Below are 23,540 nucleotides of genomic sequence, written 5' to 3'. Positions count from 1 at the left end.
AGCGTTAACCTCCATCGCAGTCTGTGAGATAGCCAGGCTGATAATATGCTCCTGTACACACTTACTACCACCTCCTCCCAACCCCTGCCTATATGCATATGCACCCTCAGACATACAGTCTTAATACCCCCGTCTCTCTTTCACCCTTGAGGAGAAGCTCTCATTTCTGCTTTCTCTGGAGAGCAATTGACTGTGATAATAGGTTTTTATACTGTAAATGGTTCGGCTGAATTTTTACCCCCAAAAAAACAAACCTAGAACTGCCATACATGTCTCTTCATGTGTGTCTTTTTCACATGTACACTCATATATGCACACCCATACACACTACACATTACAGTCTGCACAGATGCACATACATATGCACACACAGAGCTGTGTTCACCTGCTGGTTTCACCTCTCTGATGGGAAGAAACACATCATTTAACCAAACTGGTCAACTGAGAACTAATTTCTCTTTTGTAGTTACTGCCTGAGGACTCTAGGGTTTGCAGAGTTTATATTGGCAATCAGCAGCACTGTGGCTCTTTGTGCAGAAACCTCTTAACAAGTTGGTTTGGATTTTGATCAGGACGCTGACTCTGACACTTGACTGCCCTGCTCCTTTGCACTGCAGTGATTTTGAACATAGGCTGCTTAGGAGGGTGGCCTGCGGTGGCCCAGGCCTCTCCTGAAATTTGCCACCAAGAATCTCATAGGTCATTCAACTGAAGTAAATCGCCACAGTGAAGCAGGAAAATTCTGATCAGCCAGTGGTGACATTTTGCTGATAAAAAGCATTTCCAACTACTTTAGTAAAAGTATGAGGACGACGGCTGTGAAAGCTACAGTCTAAGCTGAACTCTGTTGACTGGAAAAAATTAATAAGGTGGTTAGTACTATTGATAACATGATTACAACATATTATCAATTTCAGCGTTATACTCATAGTCAGCTGGGATCAGCTCAAGCCCTCCCATGACCCTGAATACCATGCAGCAGTGGAGAGGATAGAATAGAAATAGAAAGATAGTCAAATAAATACCAAAGTAAAGTTCAGACACCTGAAAAATTGATTGAGTGCCAACCTACTTGTACATCTTAATCAGTCAAGGCATTTTAGGTGTGCATCTTGATTTTATCTTCTACACTTCAGCCATGGTGTTTTTCTGCACTACTATTGTAGCATCTTTGATTTCTTGAAAACAAAAGAGTATAAGTACAATCAACCAATATGGCATTGTATGACTGAGAGAGAACATTTGTCTCCAGAATCATTGGACTCTTATTCACTTACACTTTTGGTAATGCTTATTTTGCTTTCCATGCACATTGACATCTGTCCACAATTGTCAATTGTTGTCATTAATGTGGATTTTGTGGGATTTACTAATTTTGCTACCTTGAATTTACCTCATGGGGATGAATAAAGTAGCTTCTTGGTGGTTCTATTCTTCCTTTCTATTTTCTGGTCAATGGCATTACTTTTTGGGGGTGAGCCTTTTATGTACTTCATTCATTTTGCAACTCATTTCTGTCAATTTGGATGTTCTATAAAAAGTGTTTTACAAAAAAGAAAAACAATAGCATGAAAACTATTTTTTCATGTGAACTATCAGTGCACTTTAAATACTCGTAATTGTCAGCAAGGATTTTAGGGACATTAGTCGGGCACATTGCCCGGTTTTATTTCCATGTCATTTCTTCCCTCATTAAATCTTAAACCCCTCTCGCCAACTTTTCCATCACCTCAAGCTCTCCGACTACAAAAAAGAATGTTTAAGCAACTGTGACGGCAAGGGCCAAATGCATAATACTCTGGTGTCAAGAATTTTAGGCCCATGATGTTAAGTGACAGCAAATCCCTGCACTAACCAATCTCTGGCGTCCATCTGCTGTGGGCCTTCTGAGTCTAAAGTGGAAAGTCTTTGGCGAGCAGTTGGCAAAGTGACCACGCCGCACTGTCATGGTGATTGTTTGGTGGGAGAAAGTCAGCGGGTCAGTGAATGATTGGAGGGGGAAGGGACTGCAGATGGCTATCGAATTTCTCTCTATATTCCTCTCTGTGTGTCTCTCTATCCCTCTCTCCTTTCTCTCTTTTTTGCTCTCCGTCTGTACACTGTCACTGAGAGGGAGGGGGGGGGGGGGGGGGGGGCTCGGCCGCAGCATTAGCTCGCAGGCTGAGCCCGACTCCTGTCACCGTCTAGATAGCTGTCACGCTAACACCCCTGCTGCTATCATTGGAGCACTTATGGGCTTGTCACTCACCTGGGAGAAAAAAAAGGGGTGGGGTGGGGTGGGGGGGGGCATCGAGGGGCAGTGGTGTGCTGAGGGAGATATGTAGAAGAGAGGGAAGGGAGCGGGGACGAAGGTGGGGCTTGGTTGTGGAAAGGAAAGTGAGGAAAAGACAGAGGGAAAAAGGGTAAGATAAAGGAGTAGGTGAGAGGCAGGAGGAGGTGTGGGAAGTAATGCCAAAACAGAGAGAGAAAGAGAGAACCTGCTGAGTGGCATTAAATGATGAGGTCACCGCGACACGACGGATGAAAATGCAAAGGTTAATATAAGAACCTGACTGGAGTTCCAAACACCTCATATGTATTTAGGATCCCGCTCCCCACTTGTTCAGCAGGATAAGCTTCGGCGCACTCGACAACAAAGCAAGCGCCATTTGGACATTAAAAACAACCATCGATTTGCCATCCAGGACAATGTGTTGGAAGCGCCGTGAAATTAGGGGGTTCCACTAAACAGCATGATGAAATTTTTAGGAGGAAGAGGAAAAACCCATTTATAGCTGTAGACAAACAATGAATACATGCACATCTATAAATGTGTTTGATTGGGCACTTTAAGTCACCGTGCACGCGTACATTTGTGCAGACTGCCCTGAAAACAGACTAGAGGAATACATTAGTACACACTTAGCCCTGTTGTTTTTTTTTGTTTTTTTACGTGTGCATGCCATTTCTTTAGGAAAATATCGCTCAACACTTATGCAGACATTCACCCACTGTGGTGTAAAACTTATAGCCTTGTCTAAAATAGCTTTTCCACACACGCACGCACGATCCCACATAATAAGGTCGGTATCAGGGCATCACTGAATCACAGTGACCAGCATTGTGGTTGACAGAGCAGACTGCAGACACGTTCGAGTTCGGCCCTTCAACTGACTGCAGAGCTACTGAAGTGAAACTCTATTACACCGCCCTCTCCAGCCGCGATCCATCAGCACCGACACAGCAGCCCGCGTGCATGCACCAGCGCTCATGTACACATGCATGCACGTTTCCCGTGTGTGGGTGTGTTGGCGTGCTCACAAAGATTAATTGTGTTAAGGTGAAATTTTGTTAAGCACGAAATTAATGAAGGAGTTGTTCTTTATATGCTATTTCTTTGACAACCCTTTTGTCTGCAAGACGTACGATGGCGGTTGTTGTAGCTTTCAAGGCAGCGGTATATCACCTCTGCCATTCAGACTCAAACTAATCAACACTCATAGAGTTGTGTTTTAAGATGACAGTTGTTAGAATTGGTGAATATGAGGAACAGAGCAGCGTAGTTGTGGTGATGAAGGGTGTTACGCAACCTCACTTAAAAAAAACAAGCACAAAAGAAACATCAAAATTACCATATCATGGTAAAAAAAAAAAAAAAAAAAAATTCTATTTTAACTTAATGGGGTTGACTCGCTCTGTATGTTTATTAAACTGCACAATTGACAGTAATATGGCCAACTGGTATTGCAGTCCTGTTGACCGCTGAACCTGTAATTCACAGTTGTTTTTTGTAGATCAGAAGATGAGAATGATGAGATGAGAAGACAGAATGTGGAATTTGTGGAACCCAAGTTTGAAGAGAAGAGCCTCCTGTTTGACTGCACTCTTTGTGACATCTCTGGACAAACAGTGTTTTTTTGTTGATTCTAGAGCATTTAAAAGGTTTTTTGACTGTTCGAGTGCCTCTGTCATACAGCTCTACAATTGTGTTGCCTGTGGTTATGGATTTACAGTCTAACTTTCCTAAACATATAAAAATTGCTATCTGAATTGCAATGTTTTGATCAACGGGGATGCAAAAACCCAGTCTATCAGAAAAAGTCACGCTTAATTTTCAGGGACAAATAAACGCAACATTACAAAAGGGTGCAACACTCATAATTTTAATCTTTTCTGATGAGAAAGCAGTCTTGCCATCTGATCCTGAATGAATGAGCATTTTGATTGTGACTCGTCTAAAACAAAGATAAACCAAATATGAAAGTTGACATGGGACTCAAAACTCACTATTCTCAAAGTTTAATCAGGAGGAAACCATGCGTTCAAAACTGAACACTTTTCTTTATGTTTTTTCCAACCAGGCTACAGATGGAGATGTGGGCGCATTTGGAGTTGTACGTTACTCCTTCAGTGATGAGCCAGACCAGTAAGACCCAGCCACACTCTCTCTCTCTGTCTCTCTCTCTCTCACACACGCATCCACAAGAATACTTAAATATATTATTTATTTGGCCCCTTGTTAACAGTTGCACTGCATTGCTTCTGGCTCGCGGCCTCCACAGAGACAGCTGAGCTCCAACCACGTCTGGCGCCAGTCTTTACATCAGCTCCCTTTAGACCACACACACACAGCAAGGCACACTATAAAAAAGACACATTCTCATAAACTACTAATGAATTACTACTTCATTTTATTCAAATAACATCATTACTTGTGCGTCTTACTAATATTCTCTGTAACAGAGAGATTTGCTTCTCAGGGCACGAATACGAAACTGCACATTGTTTCTTCAAACGTCAGTATAAAGATGATAAATTTTAACTTTTTAATTCATTCTAGAAGTCTCATTATCACACTTGAATACATGAATATGCACAAACATAGCACCTTTTAAATCATGATAATACATGTATAAAACATCTCTGACACAATAGGTGGGAAAATTAATTTGATGTTTCTTTTGTTTTCCCCCTTTCAGGTTTTCATTGGATGACGAAACTGGTTGGGTCATTTTGCGGGCCAGTCTTGACTACGAGTTGATGCGTCGCTTTACGCTGACCGTGCTGGCGAAGGACGGCGGCGGGGAGGTGACAACAGGGAGGATCCGCGTCAACGTGCTCGATGTCAACGACAATGCGCCACTCTTCCAGAAAGAGGCGTATGTGGGCTCGCTTCGAGAGAATGAGCAAGCTGTCCAGCCAGTGGCCCGAATCCGAGTGAGACATCATTTAAATACATGGACATCAGGTTGAGAAGTAAACCTCCACACACTAACAACCCAAGACCAATGAAATGTGGCCTAAAGTACACTCTTAAGACAGTGTCATAAACCCTCCTGTTTATTGATGCTGTGAAATACCCTATAAACATACACCTGTGAATTTTAGAGGTTTGAAATATTTACACTCTCACTGCATTCATGATATTGGATTAATAGATTTACATTTGAAACTACACGTGTAGCCAACGATCAATCTCAGGGACTCTTAGCTTTGCTTTTTTTCAGTCTCATCTGTGCTACTACTGTTATTTGTTTGTGTACACTGTATCCAAAGAGAACAGGCCAACCCAGAGTGTTTGGCCATCAGTCACTGCCACACAAAAAGCCGAGGTGCACGGGCACAGTGGTAACTAATGGCTTGCTTTGATTGCACCCTGGAGAGACAGAATATTTCGTCCCTCGTGGCTTGCCCTGCCATTGTCCACTGTGGCGAGGCTTTCGTTTACATTGTAAGAACTTACTGATGGCTGAGCTCAACGCTTGGCTTGCCGTGTTTGATGAGTGTGAGCTAACCTTAAACTCTACTGATATTAATACGCCACCCCAGAGGATGAAGCTGTGGAGCTGGTCGTGCTATTGCGTGCGTCAGCGGTTTGCCCAGGAATGTAACACACACGCACACACACACACACACACACACACACACACACAACCCCAAGCATGAAAGTAGAGAGAGTGAAATAGGGAAGGAGAGGCTGTCGGGAGACAAAGTAAAGAGAGGCTTTTCTGCTGTTTGCCTCTTGCCTCGGAGGTTTGTGACTCCCACGATGACTTTCTGTGCTTTCTAAAAGCTAAATCTTTTCAGTCTGTGTGCACCTCTTATTCTAACGGCTTCTTTGCTACTCATCTGTTTGATTTGCTGCCCCCAACTTATCTTACCTTCAAGTGGTAAGCGACTGTCTGATGTGGAACTATTTGTTGAAATTCGATATAGGAAGACAATCTGGAAGAGAAAGGCACAGCTTAGGAAGTTGTGGGGGAAGAAAGGTATTGCTTACTCATCTCTCTGGCATTAAATCAAAGACTAGAGATATGCGTGTTGTGGAGAGATACATGAGTGTTTTTGACAACCTGTCCAGCCTCTAATGATGCCAGTGAGGCCCAGTAGACTTTCCTCACAGCCGGAGGACTCATGTTTAAGTTCCTGCCAACTCCAGAATAATGAGGGGGTGTCATTGTTGTTGATGTTTTTGTGGATTAGCCCCACTAAAGTACATTTTCGTCTGTCCTCTGCCTGCTTGGCTTGTCTGGGCCCGGTTGGTGTTCATCCAGTATTGACGCCTGCGCCACTAATAGCCAGAATCAGCTTTAATCTGTTCAATAACATACCACCACAGAGTGACAGCTTCCTGGCTGCACACAAATGCGCAGACACACGCACGCACATACATACAAACCCATACTGCGCAAAAATACACATATAAATATTAGCAGTGAATGGCAGCATCTGTCTTGTTACACAGTGTGTGTTTGTCTCACTCACTCACAACTTCTTCTCTCTGTGGGCTTTGACTGTCACTGAGGCATATGTTAAAGACACTCCTCCTCTCCTCCCCTCTCCCACCCCGTCTGCTCACCCACAGGCTACAGATGAGGATTCACCCCCCAACAACTTCCTGACATACAGCATCACTTCAGCTTCAGCTTTCCCTGATTACTTTGCTATCGTCATGGTGGAGGGATATGCAGGTACACTCACCTTTTTGAAGACAAATTTTACATACTGCCTGAACAGTTCACCCTCACATTTTGTTTGCTGTTTGACCAACAATTTTCTACAACTATGATTTAGCATCACATTCCAGATAAGACACTTGCAACAAAAGCTTTTTCTCTCCTTTCCTCCCCACACCAGTGATCACTGTGACGAGGCCTTTGGACTATGAGAAGGTGTCCAATGGGATGATTTACTTGACAGTTATGGCCAAAGATGGAGGAAACCCGGCACTCAACAGCACCGTTCCTGTTACGGTGGAAGTGATTGTAAGTACAACATCACCGAGACAATCTTGTTTGCTGGAATGACAACAACTATAGCGGCAAGCCTCTTCTTCTAATAAGATTACAGTGACTTTCATGTACTGTAGGTTGGGTCATTTATTGCCCATCGCCAATTTTACAGTATGGCTCAAATGATGCGCATTAATATTACCACTGTGAGAGGTTTTGTTTTTTCTAGTTTATTGTGCATTCCTGTTGATAAAAAATGTAACCCACCCCCCCTCCGCAATCTTGGACTGGTCGGTGGTCCATCGCCGGTTAAACACACTGCCGAGACTCGCTCCTATGGACAAATATGAGTTGCCAATTAACTAAACAACCACGTCTTTAGATTGTGAGAGGAAGCAGAAGGGATGATCATATTTCAGCTGCTCCCTCCCGGGGTTGCCACAACATATTGTGATCCTCATGTTTGACTTGGTACAAGTTTTATGCTGACTGCCCTTTCTGACATAGCCGTCATGCTCATGCAGGCACAGGAAAAATGTACAGAACAAGCCAGAATCCACAATTAAATCCAAGTTTTCTTGGCCGTAGTACTTTTCACTACACCCCATGCCTTCACACTTCCCCCATTCAGTTGTTATTCCACATCTTTGCAATGAGATCACTTTATCACTCTTTATCATTATGAATACAGAGGTGGCCATGCATTAATACAGCTGTAATCCGATGGATTGATGGAATATTTTTACAAGAAAACCTCAATTATTTGCTGTGATTGTCGATATCCAAGTTTTTTTTACCTTAACAGATCAAATGTGTAACAGATTTATGAAGTACATCTACATCGAGACATTTTAAGTTGTATGAAAATTATTGTACTTTTTAACAATAATTTGGAGCATATTCCACTGAGCAGAACCGGGAATGGCAGGGAAACCTCCCCCTCATGTACATAAATGTCAGAAAAAGAGTTTTATTTTTAATTCAACAATAATTTTACACTGTGGAGCTCAAGCAATTGTCTATAACAAGAAGACTGCTCTATTCCGGATACTTTAAGATGCCGTATTGGAATTTGTTATTGTATTCCTGCAAAAATCAATTATATCCTGGCTCATAAGGTGACAATGTCTATCTTTTTTATTTATTTTTTACTCACATACTAATGTGTTGATAGTTAAAGACCTTTTTGTTTCTCTTTTATTCGAAGCTCAGTATCTTTCTAATTCACACTTTTAAAAACATGTCCTCAAGCAATGGTACTTTTGTTTAATAACACATGGTTCTACAGCAGACGGACCTTGTGACAGAAAATCCTCACAGCTTTCTCGTGTTCAAAGGCCAGATCTCCAATCTTTTTCAGAAAGCCTTTCATTGATGTTCCTCTCAGATGTGACTTCGAAAGAATGGAAAGAGGAACTGTTGTAGGTGTTACATCATGTGTGCTGAAAGCAGACTAAGCCGCATCATTATTATCAGATCGTTGATCCAGTGTGTGGCAGGTGTCGGTGATCACATGGTAGATCGCATCATATATATGTAATTCACATTAGTGGGAGTCAGTATTCCTTCACCCTCTGAATTATATGGAAAACTCTTTGATCCATGTCTGACTACAGCTTTGTTTGCACTTTTATCACAGTCTGTGCAGCTTTCTCAGCTTCCAGTTCACTTGCTTTTGTCTGTCTTATCATGTCTTACTATAAGGCACTGGCAAAAAAAAAAAAATCGCTGTTTATTCTTTCTCTCCCTGTGGATCAGAGATGTTTTAATATATTTAAGACTAGAAAAATAACTTCGTTTTTTTTCTTTTTCATTTCCGAGGTCCTTTCGTGGCAAAATATTGCTGCAGGTTTTTCTTGCAACCTCATGGCATTCACATTCCCTTTCCTCCCTAAGAAAGACCTTGTGAATATGCCCTCGTAGTCTTCACAGGCATGGTTTCATTTAATTATATAAAACTTTCTGTGCGCATCATTATCTGGAGCTTTGGATCTGTAAACCTTGTCTGCTCACAGGTCAGAATAGAGGTTGACTGTAATATTCTGAATGTTTTCAGCTTAAGGAGCTTGTGTCTGGATATCAAACATGACATTTTATTCATGTTAAGTGATCTGTTGTTCAAATTCCTTTGTGCCTCAAAGCTTATGCCAACAGGGTCATATCAACAGTGGCTAAAAAAAACTTCTTACATGGACAGGTCATAAAATGTGATCTGATATGCATCTAAATTACACATATGGACACAAACAGTACCATACCTAATGCCATACAACAAATATGCATCCTAATCAAGGTTTCAAGCATTCATTGTTAACTTTTTAAACAAAACAAAACCTGAATGAAATCTTTGTTAAGATCTATAAATACTACAGTAATAAAATATGTGTCCAAACTTAGAAGCACGATCTCTGTTGCTTCTTGAGCTCATTTCCCATGATAAACATTCATTATGCATGCAACTTTTTACTCATAAAAGACGAAACGTCTGAGTAGAATGGATGAGTCCAGCTGGAATATTCTTTGATATGTGAGGACAGTAAGCATATTTATACACATCCTACATGAGGAGGAAATCCTGTGTAAAAGAATGCTAAAACCAGCTGAGAGAAATGTTGACAATTCAGTATTCCCTGTATGTCTCTCTCTCTCTCTCTCTCTCTCTCTCTCTCTCTCTCTCTCTCTCTCTCTCTCTCTCTCTCTCTCTCTCTCTCTCTCTCTCTCTCTCTCTCTCTCTCTCTCTCTCTCTCTCTCTCTCTCTCTCTCTCTCTCTCTCACACACACACACACACACACTCCCTCTGTCCTCCACAGTGTCGTGACTCACACACTACAGGGGTTTATCAGTAGCTGGCAGCATCACACACACACAATGCTTTGCAGCAGTGTAGCGCGCCGAGCCCAGATAGATAATGGTGCCAGTGACTGTTGTTAAAGTGTTAACATTTCTCAGCAGCTCACACAGTGGGGAGCCTCACTGTGAATAGCCACACAACTGGATGTGTTGGTGTGAAATAGTCTAATTCAATGAGTGGGAGGCTGTGAGAAATTTAAATGCTCATACAAAGTCCGTGTGACAGTAGATGCCGTTCCATGTTGCAGTCATTTATTCCTGTCAAATTACAGGTCATGATTAGCCTTTGTTGTCAGGTAATTGCATTAATGATAATGTTTTTTTATGACTTTCTCACCATTCATTACCAGTGTTTGTACTTTTATCATCTCCCTTATTGTCAAATGAGACTTCTCTTGTGTTTTTTTCTCACTCCTGTACAATAATAAAATGACAAATGTAACTGACTGTAATGCTTGAATGCAATTCTTAAAAAGTGTCTGACTAGAGGACAAAAACAGAATCCGACATGAGTAAAACCTCATCTCTCTGGTCATAAAATGGTCCATGGACGTTTCAATTAAACCACCAACATCAGAGAAATTAATATTTAGAACGTTGTGTGCCTCCTATTGTCTTGATCCCCAGATATGTTAATCTCAGTGCGAGAGTGTAGCAACAGCTTCAAACCTTTTTTCGTTCGCTTTTTCTTTTTTTGGAGAGACATTTGCATTTTGTCATTGTTTATCACTTTGATTTGAGCTGCAGTTGATGTGTGTGCCTCCTGCAGGATGAAAACGACAACCCACCCAAGTTCAGCAAGCCGTCCTACATCGTCAAAATCCCAGAGAACATCATCGCCGGTGAGCCACTTTGCACATTCAGGGTTACAGTTGAGTTGTGAGAATACATTTTCTCATGTGCACAAACAACACAGCACTTAAACACTGCCAACAATTCAAACACCACGTGTAGCACATGCAGTCGCCTCTTACATGAATTGCCATACTATTAGCATATTCAACTAATAGCTCTGCTTTCCTGGGGGTATGTTTTTTTGTGTTATATTTCATTCCCTTCCTCTGGCCCTTTCTGCCTTATTTGTTTTGATTTTGCATAATGTTTTTAAATGCTCAGTCAGAATGTGGGATATTGACTATTCGACGGAAATCACTGGCTGCTGTATTCAGTCTCATGCATGCATTCAGAAGACTCTTTCATCCCAGACAATAGATTAGTTTGCAGTCGCTAGAGGGAAATGAGATATTTGACCGCCCCTTTCTCTCGCCGAGCTTCAGCAGACGCTGGACTTTTTTTTTTTTCCTTTTTAATGTCTCAGGCCTGATTTTGAAGGAGCGCTCAGCTGAGCGGCTTGAGCCGGGGCTGAGGTTTAGGGAACTGTGTCTAAAGTGCTTGGCCCTGAGCTTGGGGCCTAAGGCTTGGGCTGTGAGACAGAGCTGAGGGCTAGCCCTGGGGCTGTGACTAGCCTCTCATCCCCATGCCTATGTATTGATCACGTTCGTGCCAAGTGTGGACTATGCCAAACAAGCTGATAATCCATTAATCCATAAACCATGCCATCAGTAGTGCTGGATGGGGGCGGTGAAGAAATTAGCTGCATGAATGCCATTTCAGTTTGTCTGTGCGGCTCGTCTGTCGCTGTCTTTTCTAGATTTCAAATATTCTCCCCATGACTCTCAGTTCAGTTTTTTTTTTTTTTTCACACCACTCTGTGAGTTGTAACTTTCTTTGTCTCACTCCCTTCTCTCTATCCCTCCACTCCACAGGGGCAACTGTGCTGCTTGTGAATGCTACTGATTTGGACGCCTCGCGGGAGTTTGGCCAGGCCTCACTCATCTACTCCCTGGAGGGCTCCTCTCAGTTCCGTCTCAACTCCCGCTCAGGTATGCATGAGTGTGTGCAGAGACGTGCGTATGTGTGTGAGCCTAAATTTGTAAGTGTACAAATTTTGTGAACATATGCTGGCAGACAATTTCTGAAATGTGATAATTTTTTTCAAGTTTTCCCATCAGTAATGAAAAGAAGTCTTATACATTTCTGCTTGATTAATGTTTTTTTGTTGTTGTTGTTTTTTTACTTGATTTTGCAGCCCTTAATTTTTCCAGCATTGTGCCTTGCTTATACTGGGATCCTCATCAGATTATTTTTCCTTTTTTTTTCTTTCCACTACACTTTCTCCTGACATGAGAAACTTCACTCTAATGGCTCCCATCCCATTGCTGTACTGGTTGCTACATGTTCGTTACTGTTTTCCCCTCGATGGTGTGTTTGTTGTAGGAGAGATCACAACCACAGCGTTGCTGGACCGAGAGCTGAAGTCTGAGTACATCCTGATAGTCAGAGCGGTAGATGGAGGGGTGGGCCCACAGCAGAAGACTGGCATTGCCATGGTACAACTTTCCAACCGTCACGTCTGATTTGTGCATATGAAGTCCATCCTCAATTATTTGCAAAAGATTTTATTGATCAACCATGAGGAATTATTGCCATTTTTTGTTTGATTATGACCAAAATATCTTTTCATTGTATCATTTTATTTAGGGTTTAGAAAAATAATGTATATATATATATATATATATATATTTGTTTTAAATCTTAATTTAGGTGAACATCACAATCCTGGACATCAATGACAACCCTCCTGTGTGGCGAGATGAGCCGTACCATGCCAATGTAGTGGAGATGAGTCCAATAAACACTGATGTTATCTCTGTAAGTACACTGGATACTCCAGCTTCTTCCTCTTATCAAAACAAACAACTGTCATCTTTATTTGATGTTCCTAACGTGTAGGTGTGAGCATAGGTATGTGATAGACTGGCTACTCTGGTCCAGCTTTAATATAATATCCATCACTTCTGGTCTGGGTAATGTTTTTTTAAAACAGGATTGCTTAACCTATTGTTGTCCAGCGGCCACATACAGCCTCACCCTATCTGGAGCAGTCCGGATCAGAAATATGATGACAACAATTAAGTACACATTTTTGCTCATCTTGAAATATCTCAACAATGTCTTCTGGTCCAAGATATAGTGCAGTGTCACCAGACCGCTCTTTCTAAAACACAACAATCCCTGTTAAATAAATTGGAAACCGCAGAAAAAATAAATAAAAAAAAATTTCAGCCAATATTTTATTGTACACATCATCCTTGGGTCAGACTGGACTTTCTGACATACATGGTTTAACATATATTTAACATCCCTGGTCTAGAAGATAGAGGAAAAAAATTTTTTCTGAAAGGGTGTTAGTGCTGTGGAATAATAGTTCTAGAATCATAACATTTAAGTGCTGTAGGATGTATTAAGCACTACATGTATGCACTTTTTATACCCAACTGCATGCAATAAACACTGGCTTGTTTCAGTATGTTCCACTTTACTTCATTATTTTTGTCTGTTGCATCATTGAATTACTCTGACTTTTGAGGTACACAAAAGGTGTGTTTCAGTTAGAATACCTGCTTTCAAAGCAAAATGATTAAACGGCAGACATTGAAGATAGTTGAAATCATCTTTGGAAGATCACAGATTGTAGACTGTGATCGCTCAACAGTAAAACAGGACTTGAGCTGATAAAGGTATATTGTTGAAGACTCTGTCTCCCTGATCGATGGACAAACTGCCGTCACCGTGTAGGTCATCACAAAGTAAACTCCACTATTACCCCAAACTCTCTCTCTCTCTCTGTCCTGCTGGTGTCTTTGGCAATGTGTTGTTGTTAATTAAGCCCTGATTGTCCATTAATTAAAGAGGCGTCAGTGAGTGTAATTAAGGGAGTCTGATTGCTAATTAAAATGTAGCCTGCAGTCATACGCATAGCAAATTATTCAGCTGCTGGGCAGAGAAGGAAGCGAGAACCTGTCTTCCAGAGCAAGACATTGGAATGGAGAAATTGTAAGGAAAAGAAATGAAAGATACAAGGTTTGCGCCACTCAAATGTTGCTACGTTTTCCCCTTATTCATGCTCTCTTGTAGCTATTCCTCAGTCGAGTTCATTCATGGTGCATCCAGCGATGCGATGCACACTGTATGTGACTCTCTGTGCTCAGCGGACAGACGCTTTTGCCCCTCTGACCATTTTTCAATAAATCTGACCACCCAAGCTTACAGTCCTGTAATTGGCCCCACTGTAGCCCTGGTCCAGCCAGTGTTTCCATGGCGACAAGAAGCCACCTGCTGAGTAGTCCTGGAGGTGTCCAGCGAGCCGATGAATTTGGCTGCTGTGCCCTGTGCAAGGATCAGCCCACTCGAATCTCAAAGCACCAAAACATCAATGCTGTAGCCTCTCAAAGCTCCGATACACACAGTCAGTCTGCCCTAATATCTCCTTTCACAACAATATTCTCTTTTCTGAGTCTCTGCCGTCAGGCCAGGGCCACGGTTCAATAGACAAGGCTAATATATTTGCTCACAATGTTTTAATGTGCTCCTCTCGGCCCAGAACTGATTGGTTCAACTGGCCCTGGCCAGGCGCTTCCCAACATCTTATATCACCTGCTTTTGTCTGTGCAATTGCTAATCAATGGAGCTCTTAGATGCCTGCCTACCATGTCCCCTTAATAATTAAGTACCTGCAAAACCTTTGTTCCTCTAATGACCAATTAACCAGTTTCCAGCTTTTTTAGTCAGTGTACTGAATAATTGATCAGCTTTTTAAAAATCAGCCAATGTTTCAGCTGGGCTCCCGGCTCTTCACATTCATCACCCATCGTCACTTTGTGTCACAAAAAGAGACTTTACCATTTTTCTTTCTGCTGAGTGATGTGCTACAACATCTGGAAATGCCTGCATGTGAAGATGCTCATGGGCTGAGATCAAGGTGTTCTTTGCACCAACTTTTTTCCTCGTGTTCCCCGCTCTTACTTCCCTCGCTCATTTCCTCAAACATTCACTCTTTTCCCCTGTCATCTCTTGTCATGAATTGCATCTCACTACTGTCCACACAACTTTAAGTGTTTTCATGGAACTGGCCAGTATAATATTTTTTGTCCTTTTGAAAGGCTGTCTAAAAAGTTCAAGCCTATAGAAGTTTTTAGTTTTTTTTTCCCTCCCTCCTCTCTATCTAGGTTCTGGCAGTAGACCCTGACAATGGGGACAATGGGACAGTGGAATACAGTATCAGCACAGAAAACCCTTTCTACACCATCAACAGCAGTACAGGCAAGATCCGCACCAGTGGGGTAACGCTCGACAGGGAAAGCTCGAACCCCGCGGACGTGGTACTAATGAGGACTATCATCATCTCAGCTGTCGACCGTGAGTAGTTTGTCTTCGTCAGTTTATGTGTGTTGTGCTGATTTGCCAATGCCGCTCCGAAATCATCCAAAACAAACCTCAATTGTTTATATCATTCTTAGCAGAGAACGTTCAAATCTTCGTGATGATCCCTCTTTTTCCCGAGCCCCATCCCTGAAGTTTTATGTCAACCATGAAAGTTTTTACAGCTACTAGTAAAACCCCTTTTGACCATAACACATTGTGTGTGTGGGGATCTATATATTACTGTTGTGGCAACCTAAATCAGTTTACACACCAACATTTAAATGGATTTGCCATCCTTGCAGGGATAAGACTCAATTTCTCCTGAGAAAGATTTTCATGGGAAGAAATTTGTTAAAGTTGGGTTAAGTTTAGGTAAAGCCCAGGGTGAGGCACGTTGCGGTTATGGTTGACCTAAAAGAAATTAAGTCAATGCAATGTTCCTTGTAGGTATGAAATCATAACAGAGGTGTGCTCATGCATGTATGCATGTCTTTGAATATCTCTGTGGCTCCCTCTTTAGGTGGCACGCCTGCACTGCGGGCCTTAGCCAGCACCACAGTCTTTGTCAACCTGCTGGATCTTAACGACAATGACCCGACCTTCCTCAATCTGCCGTCTGTGGCTGAAGTACCAGAGGGACTGCCTGTTGGATCCTCTTTTTTTAAGGTATATAGATATATATATATAGGATATATTCATTTTTTCCTTCTTATTTTTCAACTTTTAAGATTCAAGGGCCACACAATATCAGAAAATTCATAGAAAACCATTATTAATGCACGTATCATCATTAGTTTTGTTTTTTTTATTCTGCCGAGAGTCTGTTAGATTTTCTGCTGGCCACCATGTGCTCCTAGTTGAGCAATGTACACTAACTCTTTGGCTTTAACTCCTGAACTCGAATGTAGGGACTGTCGACATTACTTGAATAGATATTCACTCACCTGCAGTACAGCACAATGTTACCTATTCAGTGGAGAGACTCCCACAGATGATCAACTGGGTTGAAATCTACTGCTTCTGAAGACCACATAATGTCATGATAAATACATAGGCATCGACATCAACACCCTGTAAATAAGGTTTTTCTTTTTCTTTCAATCACCACATAATAGAAATCTTTATTCCCAAGGAAAAGGTCGATCATACACACTTGATGTTTTTTTTTTTGCATCTATATATTATGGTTTTTTTTCTTTCCCCACCACTAAATTGTCAAGTGTATATTTTTCATCACCAGCACTTTCTGTCTGATTGTTTGCACACTTTTTCATGACAGATCACATTTTAAGCTACCAAATACACAGTTACTCCTCTACTTTTTTCCTCATGCAATATAAAGTATATTGATCACTCGTGAAAATCACAGTCTAAATGTGTGCAGTTTCCCACAGACTCTGTCAACATTCCCATCCAAGTAAATGCAGATGTCACTTTACTTGCTGCAAACATTGAGACATTTATCTTCATATCTGTTTTTTGGGGGGGTTTTGATTTCATCACAATTCTGTAAAATACTGCTGCAATTTTATTTTTGCTCCTTTTCTGATCCTGTGCATTGGAATTAAATATAGACTATAAATTTAAACTATAAATCTTCTTTCAGAGTCTTTAGCGCTTTTCCTTTTGCCATCTTGATATGAAATCTAAACCACCTTCGAGGTTTTGCAGTAATTCTTTATCATGGTCTGTACTCGTGTAGAAGTCAAGGTTTTAGTTTCATTTGTCACCCATCTGTATAATTATATATTTTTTTTAAATCCAGTTTTTATTGATGACCAGTATCTGTTTTCAGACGTGACGATCAAGTAATGCTTTTATGTTGTCACCCTATGCTGCTATTTCACCCCCTTTCATTAATTCTCTCCTTATCGTTTGGTTGTTCAGGTCCAGGTAGAGGACCCAGACAAGGACAAGAATGGTCTGATCACGATGGCTTTACAGATGGGAATGCCTCGCCTTGACTTCTCCCTGAACACCTCCACTGGCGTTCTCACGTCCACAGCAGTTCTGGATCGTGAGCAGATCGCTCTGTATCATCTGAGGATCATTGCGTACGATGCAGGAAAGTTCCCTCGTACATCCACTTCAACGCTCACTGTTACAGGTGCGAGAGTTCAGTTTAAGTGCCTCTCAGACCTCTGGAAATTGATCTCACTGGTGACATTTTCAAGCCACAGTATAATTGAATTTTTCATAATGAAGAACCCAAATCCATCAGGCTTCTCTGATGTGCAAAATGCTGCCACCTGCTGATGGGATGCTAAAAAGCATCGACGTTTTCTTAAGTCTGTTTATAATACAAGACTAATCTAAACTACAGTTACTGGCATTTGCAAATAAATCAGTTGAGTTACTTCAGAAGAGCAAACCCTTTATAAATTGTACTCACTGCACTGCATTACTGCCTAAACTGTCCTTGTGTACATCTCGCTGTGTGTTCTCACATCTTTGTGTTTGTGTGTTTTCGAGTCAGTTCTGGATGTAAATGATGAGACACCCACCTTCAACCCCCACATATATAATGTTACCCTGAAGGAGAGCGTCCCGAGAGACCACGTTGTTGCGCGCCTCACCTGCTCTGACAACGACGCCGGTCTCAACGCCGAACTTAGCTACTTCATAACAGGTCAGAGGTCACACTGGGAGATTCTCCTTTATTTGTGTGGTAGTGGCTTTTGTGCATCTTCAGTGTCATACATTTACCCTTCCTCTGTATGTCTGTGAGGAGAGCTCTTTGTGCGTGCATCTTTTATAGCCATACTCTGACTAATTGGATTGCTGTGTTTTGATAAAACAGCATATCTTTTTTTCTAAAGTGTGTTGTGTTGTGTTGTATTTTCAGGTGGTAACCAAGATGGTAAATTCAGTGTTGGCTTCAGAGATGGAATCGTGCGGACAGTGGTTGGCCTGGACAGAGAAACCCAGGCAGCGTACACACTAATTGTAGAAGCTATAGGTATGTTTTTAATTAAAATCTTTCTTCACCTAATCATGAAAAAGTGTATCATCTCTGATTGTTCTCATATTCACATAATCTGTGCTTGTATTTGCTTTAATAGTATGTTGTCCCATTCTTCTCTTCAAAGTGGCTCCTTTCTGCCCGTGTATGAAAATGAAGAAAAACAAAACTGATGCCTGCATATCTGCAGTGATTTCAGGCCGTTGCTCAACTGTTCATTGTTCCTGTTTGAAAAAATAGAACAAAAACTCTGAGGTTTTCCTGTTTTGGAAACCATTGAGTCAGTGCAGCTTATCTGCAGAGGGGGCCACAGACACGAGAGAGGGGAGAACATAATGTGAAATTGCAGGAGAACACAATTACACACATTGTCTTAATTTACAAGCAGCTGAAAATGACCCAAGTTTGATGAGCTAACAATGTTCTCGTTCTCTATCTTCGTAATAAGCAATTTTTTATGCTGCCCTCTGTTTTAAAGATTATTTTTCAAAGTGAAAGTTAAGAAAGGACCCACTGAGCTTCTTGTACAATTATAATCGCTTATCTTCAATAAAGATAGCATTATAAAAAATCACACGAAAAATGAAAATTCTGTATTTATTTTCAAAATGTACCTGATTTAAAAAATACTCACCTTTTTTGTTGATACATTTGCAGGTCAATTTGTACTCAATTTTTAATGTTGAGCACATGAACCTTAAAACCAGCAATTCAAATTAATAGGTTTCATCTGAAACGGTCAGCAAAATAATTTGTGAGAAAAATGATTGTGAGATTTTTTTTTCATTGTCTTGATAGGATCACAGGGGGTGCATCATCTTTCTTAACCTTTCTTCTCAACTCTTCTCCCTCAACTAATAGAAGATTAAAGTAAAACATCTCAATAAGATTGGTTTCTTTAGTCAATTCATAGCCTGTATTTATCTACAGCTAATGGTAAACTATATCATACATTTGGCACTCATTTGACCATTTAATCATGTATATAGACACGCTGGCGGTGATAACTGCCATTTGAAAGTGCATCATAATGTTTTAGAGGGATCAAACTGCAAACCCTTCCTCCCAGCCGAGACACAGTCATCCCATGTCTTAAATGCCTGACTAATTTTTTGATGTAACATTTCCAGTACCACTGTTCTGTTACTAAATCTATCACAAATTTTATTCTAGGGATGTAATTTGCAGGGTGTAGCCCTTCATTTACTCAGCTGGTATGAAAAGTGTATCCAGCATCATCCTTCTTCTTGTTCATGGGTTTGCTTAAGCCTGTTCCAGAATGCTTAAGTAACCAGAGAAACCCCTTGCAGGCACATGGAGAACATGCAAACTCCACACAGCAAACAGGTTCAGGTTATGTAAGGTACTATTTTGGATAGTATACTTAGGATGTACTTACTTTGTGCATGATTGTAAATGTTGTCATTTTTCTAACTTTTTGATTTATGACCACATGGTTCACTCATTAAAGGAACCCTTCATCATTTTTCATAATCTCAACATTAACACCCTGCATCTACCTCATTGATGGCAGCTAATGTGCTTTTGAACACGTGTTTGCACATAGACAATGGTCCTGCGGGCGGCCGAAGAACGGGCACAGCCACTGTGTTTGTGGAGGTGCAGGACGTGAATGACAACAGACCCATCTTCCTCCAAAACAGCTATGAGACCAGCGTATTGGAGAGCGTGCCTCGAGGGACCAGCATCCTTCAGGTAGAAAACACACACGCTGCAAAATGAAAAAAATTCCCACCACCTTCTGAAAGCTAACAAAATCTTTTTATTTCTTCAAAAAACAAGCATATTGAATCAGTTACAGAGCAGTCTCTTTTTGGCTCAGGTTGCATTTGTCTTCTCAGTTCTGCGAGTCCACAATACGTGTAGACGAGGTTGAAGCTGTGCAAAAAAACAACAAAAAAACAGCATTCCTTGTATTTGTCTTAATGCACAGAAATCACCAGATGGATAGAGATTCCTGTATCAGAGCAATTAACAGTGCGATGAAAAGGAATGGTGCTTGTCCCCAGATGTTCAATATCACGGGTGAAAATTAAAAACTCATTTTGTAAGTGGCAAATTCATCCTCTGAGGCTCAAGTTTGGTGCAGAAAATAAGTCTTTGTTTGTTATAGTGTCTTGCTGTAAGATTTGTTCACAGTAATCAGAGTTGGAGTTGGATTAAATCGCTTATATCTCTCGTGAATATAGTGCAAATCTGCAGTGAAAAACAAGACTGTCTCCTGGCTAAAAGGCCTTTTTGATTACCATGTTTTCAAGTACTTTTTTAGTACTATGTCGCAACTCTTTTACACCTACAATTCCAAAAAATGTTAAAACAAATGCTAAAAATAGAGTCTTTACTCTCTCTTATTAGTGACGTTCACAGCAACAACCACAAAATACAGTGTATGAAGGGATCGGTCATTCATCCCGCAGAAGGTCCTTCAGTCAGATTTCAGTCACATAGTCAAAGAGACACGGCATGGTGAGCTGCGACTCCGTGCTGGCCGCTGGCTGCACTGTCTGTGGTGCCGGAGGCTGAGATGCACGTGAACTCTGGCGTTCATGTGGCCTGCGATGAGGCGGCCGTCTGAAGGAGAGGTTATACGTGCGTCGATATGAGCCCAGCCTCTTCCACACCTTGAGCTGTGGCTCGCTGGAAAGGTTCCTCCCACGAGTCAAGCCCTCCCCAGGCGTGCAGCTCGTCCCAGAGTTCCCGTCCTGGTCAGATGGCCGGCACACCGCCAGGAAAGCTGCCAGTCCTGCCAGCAGCAGTGATAAGCCCAGCACCACCATGATGGTGAATTCTGGATCGTGCGCATCTGAAGAGTAGAACGGAGGTTGTGTGGCAGAGGGGAAGATGGTGGTGGCGGCAGTGGTCAGGCTGGACAGAGTGACATTGTCCGTGTTCGTGGTGAAGGTGAAGGTAAAGTTGGAGCCTGGATCAGTGGTGTTCATGTTGTCTCAGACCTGTCAGGAGAAAGAAAAATTCCGCAGGATGTCTGTCTCAGCATGTTTTTGAGAGTACATGTTCAGCTTGTTTGTACCATGAGTGCTTCTGTTTAACCACAGATGCAGTCAGTCTCCATTAAAGTGCAACATCAGCTGTCTTGAGCCGCTGTGCTTTGCTTCACCAGCCAAGCTAAAGCCAGCTGAGTAGGTTTATTTTGGGTCTCATTATCATATTTTTCTCTTTATAAGGATCATACACTTAAATACATGAGCACACATGCACAAATATGCATAGAAATGCCTGCACGCGCACGCAGAGTGTGAGTATTTGGCATTTGCGACAATTATGTAGCTATTAAATCAAGGACTACAAAACAGTCAATGCTTGACAGGCTTTCTTCAATGTGAAACAAATTGGGTTTATTAAAATGCCCCCTTGTATAATGCAAAGCACCCACCTCTTCTACCCCGGTCTCCAATTATCCCCCCTCTCATTCACTGTGCCCCCATCTTCAGCATGGTAACATTTGTAAATGTCATCGTCCCTAATTCAGCGGAGACAAAGCATGGCTTATCGGTTTAAGGGAAACACATTGGGACGTGAAATTATTTTTGAGACCAAATGCCAGGAAAGCTGTGAAAAGGCCAGTGGAGCAGGATGGCTCGTTAGAGAGTCAGTTCATTAGTCAGCGCCTCCAAGCACATACGCCACGCACACACCCACACAGCTATTCAAACACAAACTTTCTCTCTCACCCACACACAGTGTAGCCTGCGTGTATTGGTGATTAGGCACGCTGTTCTTAAGCTTGGCAGCTTAGCTGTAAGGTACTCTCCCTCTCTTTCACCCCACGTTGTTGCTGCTGCCCCAGATCTGACTGCTCAGCTAGTTTCGAAACTGTAAAACTCAACCTCAACTTCCTGATGAGCACATATGCCAAGCCTCTTCAAAAGTGCATTCATATTCTCCAGTAATTTCTTGAAGGATATGTTGCCTTTTTTTTTTTTTTTTTTCAATTAAATTCTTCACAGTCGGTTTTGGAGTTTTGTTGTTCTTTAAGTCATTATATCTGCATCCGCTATACTATCTCTAGCATGGAAGACAAAAATGAGTGAGTAATAGACAATTGAGTTGAGACATGTACTGTTGCATTTTGCTTGTATTTAAGTGAAGGAGTCAAAATCATACTTAAGTATTGCACACAGCTTTCATATTCCCTTAAAAAGCATCCACTGTCTGCGCACATGCCAGGCCACTCACATGTTGAAGTACCACTCTCTTTACAGTTTAAATGCATAATCAGACCACTTGACAGAAATAAACGATCGAATGCTAGAAACAATAATCACTGTTTTGAAGTTTGTTTTAACATTTGTCAGAGTTAAGTAAGTTTAGTCATAAAGGTTGAAGAGTTTAACTTTATTTCTTACATGGAACCAATTGCAATGTGGAACAAACCCCATTAGGAATATGTACTTACACCCACACTTTGCAGACTCTTTAAAAACAGCACCTTGCTTGGTTCCAGTAACTGAAGTCAGGTCTATTTCGTGGCTCTACACGCTTGTTTTTCCCCCGTTAAACTGCTGCTTTCCCAGAACCAGAGGGGGAAACACTGGGGAGGAAGAGAGGACCGAAAAGTTAAAGGGGGTAAAATGTGTGGAACAACATAATAGTCATATCCCATTGTGAGTTTAAAGCCCGGGAACCCTTGACAATACAGCTTTCTCAACCACATTGAGAGAATTGTGAAACATCTCTCTGTGTTTACCCTCCACATGCTTACACTTACAACATCTGGCTGTGCAATGTCGTGCCGCACTTTATGCACCCCCTTTTATGGTCTAAGTGGTGCATTCCACTGTGTAATGCCCTATTCATCACTCACCAATCTGACCCCCCAGCCCCTTTTTCCTTCCAATCTCCCCCTCCCCTCTCCTCCTCTTTCTCCTCTCCTCTCCACATCTCTTTATAAAGCTAATGAGACTGAAGTTGGGCCCCTCTTCACAGAGGGAGAGGGAGTGAGAGCGAGCAGAGGAGGACCTACACGGAGACACAGAAAATGCAAGACATTGTGTGCACACCTGTATCTCTGCGCACCTGAGAACATGTACATGTGTCCGGGCATCTCCAGTGTGTGCCTCAGTATGCAATCAAATATGCACTTTGTGGGCACCTACACAGGTTTCCATTCATCTGTCGAGGAGAGGGGTGTGACATAAAGTCAACCTAGTCCAGTGCCAGCAGCTGTGTGCCTCACCGGATTCAGAATTCAGCCTTACGATATGGCCCATTC

The 23,540-nt window shown here is 41.7% G+C and overlaps 2 protein-coding genes across 2 annotated transcripts in view; one reads left to right on the top strand and one right to left on the bottom strand.

The window, feature by feature from the left end:
* The window catches only part of cdh23 (cadherin-related 23), a gene marked incomplete at its 5' end in the record, with an annotated part of 177,234 nt that overhangs the window by 113,800 nt on the left and 39,894 nt on the right, over positions 1-23,540 (top strand). Inside the window, 14 exons of the mRNA XM_080507244.1 lie at positions 4,341-4,405; positions 4,959-5,196; positions 6,845-6,950; positions 7,117-7,244; positions 10,832-10,904; positions 11,829-11,945; positions 12,340-12,452; positions 12,667-12,774; positions 15,132-15,321; positions 15,848-15,993; positions 17,215-17,434; positions 17,804-17,956; positions 18,173-18,286; positions 19,857-20,005. Of these exons, the coding sequence (XP_080363370.1) occupies positions 4,341-4,405; positions 4,959-5,196; positions 6,845-6,950; positions 7,117-7,244; positions 10,832-10,904; positions 11,829-11,945; positions 12,340-12,452; positions 12,667-12,774; positions 15,132-15,321; positions 15,848-15,993; positions 17,215-17,434; positions 17,804-17,956; positions 18,173-18,286; positions 19,857-20,005 (1,920 nt within the window). The remainder of the gene's footprint in view (positions 1-4,340; positions 4,406-4,958; positions 5,197-6,844; positions 6,951-7,116; positions 7,245-10,831; positions 10,905-11,828; positions 11,946-12,339; positions 12,453-12,666; positions 12,775-15,131; positions 15,322-15,847; positions 15,994-17,214; positions 17,435-17,803; positions 17,957-18,172; positions 18,287-19,856; positions 20,006-23,540) is intronic.
* On the bottom strand, positions 20,740-22,805 carry LOC308138131 (uncharacterized protein C10orf105-like; the record flags this gene model as incomplete). Its single annotated transcript, XM_080507113.1, has 2 exons — positions 22,725-22,805; positions 20,740-21,261 (listed from the first exon to the last, which is right to left on the bottom strand). Exon 2 carries the CDS (start codon positions 21,247-21,249, stop codon positions 20,740-20,742), a length of 510 nt encoding a protein of 169 aa, XP_080363239.1. The 5' UTR covers positions 21,250-21,261; positions 22,725-22,805.

Source organism: Blennius ocellaris (assembly GCF_963422515.1).
Source record: "Blennius ocellaris genome assembly, chromosome: 13".
Classification (NCBI taxonomy): domain Eukaryota; kingdom Metazoa; phylum Chordata; class Actinopteri; order Blenniiformes; family Blenniidae; genus Blennius; species Blennius ocellaris.
Note: the sequence above shows the minus strand (reverse complement) of the source record. Positions and strands in the feature narration are given on the sequence as shown.